General features: G+C 38.5%; 1 protein-coding gene across 11 annotated transcripts in view; it reads right to left on the reverse strand.

Moving 5' to 3' along the window:
• Positions 1–8198, reverse strand: part of APC (APC regulator of WNT signaling pathway) — a 150857-nt gene that overhangs the window by 38064 nt on the left and 104595 nt on the right. For all 11 annotated transcript variants that reach the window (XM_024123881.3, XM_024123865.3, XM_024123873.3 and 8 more), the window contains one exon: positions 823–927. In XM_024123881.3, coding sequence (XP_023979649.1) covers positions 823–927 — 105 coding nt within the window. The remainder of the gene's footprint in view (positions 1–822; positions 928–8198) is intronic.

The raw sequence follows: 8198 nt of genomic DNA on the forward strand, positions 1-8198 counted from the left end.
GCTGAGCCTGCGCGTCCGGAGCCTGTGCTCCGCAACGGGAGAGGCCACGGCGGTGAGGGGCCCGCGTACCACAAAAAAAATAAAATAAAATTCATTTACAATATAAAATATTCATTGAAAAAATGTGGAGAATACAAAACACTCCAAAGAAAAATACTGTCATAGTAGGATGCATTCCAATAAAACTCTAACAGAAGACTGATGGCAACATAACAAGATAATAGTTCTACATTTAAAAAAAAACAAAATTGACGTCCATAATTTTGCTAAAGATGACAATAGTAAACATCACTAGGCTATGTTTCTACTTTGTATGAGCATTAGAATCATCTTTTTCAGTGATAGGATTTAAATTTCTAGATTTATGTAACCTTGAAGTACAACATAAAACAAGAACTATAACTAAGTTCTTATGACCATTTTTTAAAAACATAAAAATGTCTCTGCAAAGAATGCCACAGAGAAAGAGCAAACCTATTCAAATACAGGCAATAATAACTAGGTCAAATCACATATGACCAAAATGCAGCTTAGTATTTATTTTCCAAAATAATTCTTCTCATGCTAATCATTTTAGGCTAAAACAGAGACACACAATTTAGAGCTATAAAATATACTTAGAAATTTTGAAAGCATTATTGTTAGATATAATAAAGAAAAATGACATAGCATTTTGGTACCGAATTCTTCTGGAGATATCCATTCAAGACTAAGAAAGTAGATAAGATTTACAGATCTTTCTGAGAATCATCGCACTCTGTATTCCTTTTAAAATATTTAAATAGTTAATTGGAAAAAAAATTAATAAAATAATTTATTTACCTGACCACTACCCGAAGTTGCCATGTTGATTTCTGCCACTCCTTGACTTTCATTCTGTCGCTCAGCTTCATGTGAGCTGGCTTCATGCTTGCTCTGAGATGACCTCTGTTAATATGGAGTTAACATCATTACATACAAAAATGGTGTACGCTTTCCTAGCCCAGAGCTTTCCTTCGTTCTTGCTTTAAAGCTTTGACTGCCTCAATTATACAGGTTTACAAAAGCATGGAACTGCATTTTATACTTCATCAGCTCCAGCAGGGTTGACTGTCGACTATTTCGGTAAAAGGAAAGTGAAGTGTGTCCCTTGAGCATTAGAGCCACACAAGACAAAGGATTTTCTGAGACTCACAGAAACACCATCCTCCACCAGCTGTGCTCACATCACTATCAGGGATACAACCCAACTAGAACAAATAACTGTCTTTTCCGCAAGGTCACATGGCTCTGGCGTTTACTAGAGCTGCAAATATAACAGTTAAACTATTAACCTAAGCTTAAAAACACCTTTTGTATAACTATGTTTATATGCAGAATATATATATACATCTTCTGCTAATAAAAGTCATATGAAACCAACAGATAAATTCTTAAGATTCTGATCTGAAAAAATCAAAAACCTTTTCTAATGTAGCCACCATCTGCTATGTAAAATGAAAGTGACAGATTATATCCAGTAAAAGCAGTCATTTCAAGAGAGATTATATCCAGTACAAAGCAGTCACTTTGAAAAAAATATCACCTCAGAATCAAAGAAATAAAATAACTTTTCCATTATCTTTTATAGAAACAATCACAAATGTGCCTGCCCTAGGAAAATGATAACACAAAAATAAAAATTATACTTTAAAAATGTGACATAATAGTGGAAAACTGTATTGCAAAATGGCTTTCACTAGAATTTCTTTAAACATAAAGCTTTCCTAAACCATTTAAGATGTGACTTAATAATTTACCAATATTTCCATCAATAAACTAGTATAAATTATATATAGGCAAAAGAGAGGTAGTCTCAATAATTCAGAAACAGAAGAAAAAATAGCATCATGGGAAAATTACACTACAAAATTCAACAAAATCAACAAAAGTAGAGAATACAAAATCAATCTAGAGACAAAATGAATCAAAAACCACTAAATCCACCAAGATTTGACACTAACATAATTGAAGACGTCAATATAAGAGTACTGAGTATCTGTCATGTTGGTTACTTTCACTAGGTGCTGGGGAATAGAGTGTTGGCAAAACCAGACACTGCTCAAAGCACTCTTCAAGCTTCAGGCTAGTCAGGGATACTATCAAATAATGAGAGAAATGACAATAGAGTTAAAACTCTGAGAAGGGTACAGGGCGCTGTAAGGATATACACCAGAGGGACGCCATATGTTGTGGGGACTTGGGGGGAAGAGCTCCCTTAGGAAGCGTTGTCTGAACTGAAATCTATATACAAACAGGAGTTCTAGGAAATGGGATGGGGATAGAAGGTGAAGGTTTTAGGTAAACAGAAGACCATGTGCAAAGAACCTGGGCTGGGAGGAAACATGGCTTGCTCTAGAACATCAAAGAACTACAGTGTGAGGAGTAGAACAGAAAGATGGTAAAAACAAAAACAAAACCAAAAAACTTACTGATTTTACTGAATTTAGTGTGATTCTCAGATGGCACTCTTGCCCTCACATAACTAATACCAGTAATACTAATGGGAAAAGGTGCATGTATTTTGATTTTTTTAAGTCAAATTTAAAATGGTCTAAGTAGGTAGGAAAGAGAAGAGACCAGTTTGGAGACTATGTATTAAAGTAAGTATTAGATAATGGTACTTTACACCTAGGGAAGCAGTGATGGAGATAAAAGCAGTGGAGACAGAGGTAAATCTGAAGGACTGCAAGATAGATTGGATATGGTGAGTGGAGGAAGAGGTCTGGTGTCAAGAGTTACTCCTGTGTTCCTTAGCTCACACGACTGAATAATGATGGTACCATTCAGAGATAGGTAATACTAAAGGAGAATGAAGGTATTTTGGAGGATGTGGGGCTCATAAGGAGGACTTAGGAGGAGAAGATCATTAATTATGCTTTGGATATGTTGGATTTAAAGTGCCTTTAACACAACTAAGTAGAGATGCAGAGTAGGTACACAGATTTAGGAGTCTGAAGCTCAGGGCTAGAAAAATGAATTTGAGAGCCAAAAGCATACAGCTGGTGAGTGAAGCCCTAAGCATAAATAAGATGGTCTCAGGGAGGGAGAGAAAATAAAGAGAAAAGAGAAATATGTCTTAAGGAATGCATATGAACCAAAAAAGGTGCCAAGAGTGTAGTATTTCCAGCAACAGTGTTCAGTAATGTGGAAAATATCAAGATGAAGACTGAAAATGTCAATTTAATTAGCAATATGGAAGTCATCAATGATCCATTTCAGTGAAACTATGAGAGTAGAGACTAGACTGGTGTGTGTGAATGGTGGGGAGGAAATACAGACTTGGAGTCTACAAACACCTTTGGAGTGAAGATTAGGAAAAGACAATGAGGACGGGAAGGGGACAGATGAAGAACAGTTGCAGGGAGAGGTGGAATTGAGGAAGGTTCACTTTCTATTTTTAAAGATAAGACTTGAGCATGTTTAAATTCCAATGAAAAGATGCTACAGAAGAGAAAGAAGATAAATATGTGAGAGAAACGAGGTAAGAGTACAAAGTTCCTGAGAAGGCAGGAGCTGAAAATCCAAAGCACAGGAACGAAGGCAGAATGCTTCCTGGTAGGAAGGAGAGAGAGCTCTGACGATAGCTACTGTTTTCTCTGTGAAGGAGGAGATGAAATTATTAGAAGGATGAAGATTAGTAGACATCAGAAATAGTCATTTCCAGTAGAGAGAGAATGGGAGATCCAGAGAAACACAGTAGGCCTGCAGGACTGCCAGGCCCAAGTGATGATGGTGACAATGATGAAAATAATGAAGTTAAAAAAAAAAATCTAATGTTTGTTATGCACTAATCACTTGGCATCTATTGATTTATTTAATCCTTACATCAACTCTATGAAGCATGTACTATTATTATCCCCATTTTACAGATGAAGAAACTGAGGAGGCACAGATGATAAGTATCTGGCTTTAGGTCACATACCTGGTAAATGGCAGAGCCAGAGCTGGGATCACAACCCAAGCAGTTTGACTCTAAAGCACAAAGTAATATTTAACACTTACTATCTTTATTTTCTTTACTTATTTACTTCCCTTTATTCTTTCATTGATCCTAGGCTACAGGCCTGTCTGTGTTCTTTGATCACTGTCTAAAACTACCACTAACACTGAGAACAAAGAGATTGTTTCTGATTCCTTTGAAAGAATAATCCTATCTAGTTTCCTTATTCCCATAGTTGCTGGACACCTTCCCCAGTTTTCTATCCTAGGACTAAAATAATTTAAAAAAACAAAACAGGGCTTCCCTGGTGGCGCAGTGGTTGAGAGTCTGCCTGCCGATGCAGGGGACACGGGTTCGTGCCCCGGTCCGGGAAGATCCCACATGCCGCACAGCGGCTGGGCCCGTGAACCATGGCCGCTGAACCTGGGCGTCCGGAGCCTGTGCTCCGCAGCGGGAGAGGCCACAACGGTGAGAGGCCCGTGTAAAAAAACAAAACAAAACAATTTGTTGAGGTATTTACATATCTCAAAATTGGCCCACTTTAAGTGTACGGCTCAATGATTTTTAATAAACTTACCAAGCATCACAATACTCTAGTTTTAGAACATTTTCATCACTCTAAAAAGATCCCTTGTGCTCTAAAAGAACCCTTTATAGTTAATCCCAATTCCCACCCAAAGCCTCAGGTAACTATGAATCTACTTTGGCTTTATGAATTTGTCTTTTCTGTACATTTATTATAAGCGGAATATGTGGACTTATGTGTCTAGCTACTTTTATTTAGTATAATTTTTTTTTGTTTGTTTGTTTGTTTTGCAGCACGCAGGCCTCTCACTGCTGTGGCCTCTCCCGTTGCGGAGCACAGGCTCCGGACGCGCAGGCTCAGCGGCCATGGCTCACGGGCCCAGCCGCTCCGCGGCATGTGGGATCTTCCTGGGCTGGGGCACGAACCCGCGTCCCCTGCATCAGCAGGTGGACTCTCAACCACTGCACCACCAGGGAAGCCCTATTTAGTATAACGTTCTTGAGGTTCATCTCTGTTAGAGTATGTGTCATCAATTTTCTCCTTTTTACTGCCAAACGCTATTCCATTGTAAGGGTATACCACATTTTGTTTATTAATTCACCAATTGATACACATTTGCATTTTTCTACTTTGGGGCTATTGTGAATAATACTGCCACGAACATTCAAGTGAAAGTCTCTGTGTGGACATGTTTCCATTTCTCTTAGATAGATACCTAGAAGTAGAATTGCTGTGTCACGTGATAATTGTATGTTTAATACTTTAGGTGACTGCCACACCTTTCAAGTGGCCAAACCATTTTAGATTTCTATCAGCAATGTATGACGGCTTCTATTTATCCATAACTCTGCCAATGCTTACAGTTTTCTTCATGATTACAGCCACCCTAATGGGTGTGAAGTGGTATCTCACTGTGGTTTTAACTTGCATTTCCCTAGTGACTAATGATGTTGAGCACATTTTCATGTATTAGCCATTCCTATATATTTTTCTGGTGAAATGTGTATTCAAATCTTTGGCTCATTTGTAAGTGGGGTTGTCTCCTTATTAATGGGTTAAGAGTACTCTGCATGCGATTTTAATAAATATTTCTCACTGGCTATTTTCTAGAGATTTTTAAACTGTGCCATAATTTTCCTCACAGTTCGCACCCTTCTGAGCCCCCGCCCGCCCCCAAATGTAGGTGTCTGCCAGTAAACAACCTGTCTGAAATGATACATAAGAAAGTGGCAGCGCTGGTTGCCTCACATATCCTTTTGGAACTTTTGAGATTTGAATCATGTGTAATAATTACATCATCTGAATTATGTTCCACATCTAGACCCTAAACCAGAGCTGTCAGCAGATGGGGCAAAGACAGTGTTATAACATGCTTCATGGTAGAGAAATTATTTAGCAGACATCTTTTCTTTTCTTGTCTACACTGTATGCAACCTAATTTATGAGTATCTGATTCCCAGTTTTCTCTATTTTCAAGCTTCTCTTTCTGATCTATATTAGAAGAATGATAATAATGGAATAAAGAAACATCAAACAGCAAAATTAGAGTCTTCTTTCTTGAATAAGACATAGCACCTTCTTTTAGTTTTCATTCACTAAATAAATGTAAACATTTTAGACTATGAATGATATGACCATTATTATAACAAAAAGAAACAAGAGTTAGATTAGGTCACAGTGGTACATAGTCAGCCCCAAATCCAATGATCTAAATAAAATTTTGAACAAACACAAAAACCATAAACAAGCCCCCAACCTGCAAAAATCTAATAATTGTGCTGGAAAATGAGAATTGCTATTAACAAATGACAACTTTTTAAGGAATTTTCAGAGGCCAGAAAGTTGGTAAAATTTGGAAATATACAGACAGGGAATAGGTTACACCAAGCAAATGATGACAGAAAGAAGGCCAGTGCAGTAATACTAATAGCAAACAAAATAAAATTCAAGGTGAAGAGCATTAAATGGAATAAGGAGGGCTATTTCATACACATAAAGGAGTCAATCAAATAAAAAAATGTGAATATTGATTTAGAAATAGAAAAAAACCCTGCTGATGCAGCCAAATAGCAATAATCAGAATATAAGAAAGATGGGGGGAATAAAAACTAACTATAACTAAATAAGCTAGAAAGCAGCAAAAACTCAAAGCATAAAATATCAAAAAAGAAAATACAGGGCTTCTCGGGTGGCACAGTGGTTAAGAATCCGCCTGTCAACACAGGGGACAGGGGTTCGAGTCCTGGTCCGGGAAGATCCCACATGCCGCAGAACTAAGCCCTCATGCCACAACTACTGAGCATGTGCTCTAGAGCTTGCGAGCCACAACTACTGAAGCCCGTGCACCTAGACCCCGTGTTCCACAACAAGAGAAGCCACTGCAATGAGAAGCTGATGCACCACAACAAAGAGTAGCCCCTGCTTGCCGCAGCTAGAGAAAGCCCCCGTGCAGCAACAAAGACCCAACGCAGGCAAAAATGAATAAATAAATAAATTAAAAAAAAATAAACACAGTGCTGCTCAATAAAAACAAAAGCTGCCTCTTTAAAAACAATTTAAAAAATAGAGTGTAGTTAAGTTCAATCAAGGAAAAAAAAAAAACACAGTTGCACAAGCCTCTTAGATAGCCTAATCCACCAGAGGGCAGACAGCAGAAGCAAGAAGAACTACAATTCCATAGCCTGTGGAACAAAAACCACATCCACAGAAAGATAGACAAGATGAAAAGGCAGAGGGCTATGTACCAGATGAAGGAACAAGATAAAACACCAGAAAAAGAACTAAATGAAGTAGAGATAGGCAATCTTCCAGAAAAAGAATTCAGTATGATGATAGTGAAGATGATCCAGGACCTCGGAAAAAGAATGGAGGCAAAAATCGAGAAGATGCCAGAAGTGTTTAACAAAGATCTAGAAGAATTAAAGAACAAACAAACAGAGATGAACAATACAATAACTGAAATGAAAACTACACTAGAAGGCATCAAGAGCAGAATAACTGAGGCAGAAGAACGGATAAGTGACCTGGAAGACAGAATGGGGGAATTCACTGCTGCAGAACAGAATAAAGAAAAAAGAATGAAACGAAATGAAGACAGCCTAAGAGACCTCTGGGACAACAATAAACACAGCAACATTCGCATTATAGGGGTCCCAGAAGAAGAGAGAAAGGACCTTAAAAAATGTTTGAAGAGATTATACTCGAAAATTTCCCTAACATGGGAAAGGAAACAGCCACCCAAGTCCAGGAAGTGCAGAGTCGAACCTAAAACCAAGGTTATTCTACCCAGCAAGGATATCATTAAGATTCAATGGAGAAATCAAAAGCTTTACAGGCAAGCAAAAGCTAAGAATTCAGCACCACCAAACCAGCTCTACAACAAATGCAAAAGGAACTTCTCTAAGCGGGAAACAGAAGAGAAGAAAAGGACCTACAAAAACAAACCCAAAACAATTAAGAAAATGGTCATAGGAACATACATATCAATAATTACCTTAAATGTGAATGGATAAAATGCTCCAACCAAAAGACACAGGCTTGATGAATGGAAACAAAAACAAGACCCCTGGGCTTCCCTGGTGGCGTAGTGGTTGCGCGTCCGCCTACCGATGCAGGGGAACCGGGTTCGCGCCCCGGTCTGGGGGGATCCCGCGTGCCACGGAGCGGCTGGGCCCGTGGGCCATGGCCACTGAGCCTGCGCGTCCGGAGCCT

This window comes from Physeter macrocephalus, chromosome 8 (genome assembly GCF_002837175.3).
Source record: "Physeter macrocephalus isolate SW-GA chromosome 8, ASM283717v5, whole genome shotgun sequence".
NCBI classification, from domain to species: Eukaryota; Metazoa; Chordata; class Mammalia; order Artiodactyla; family Physeteridae; genus Physeter; species Physeter macrocephalus.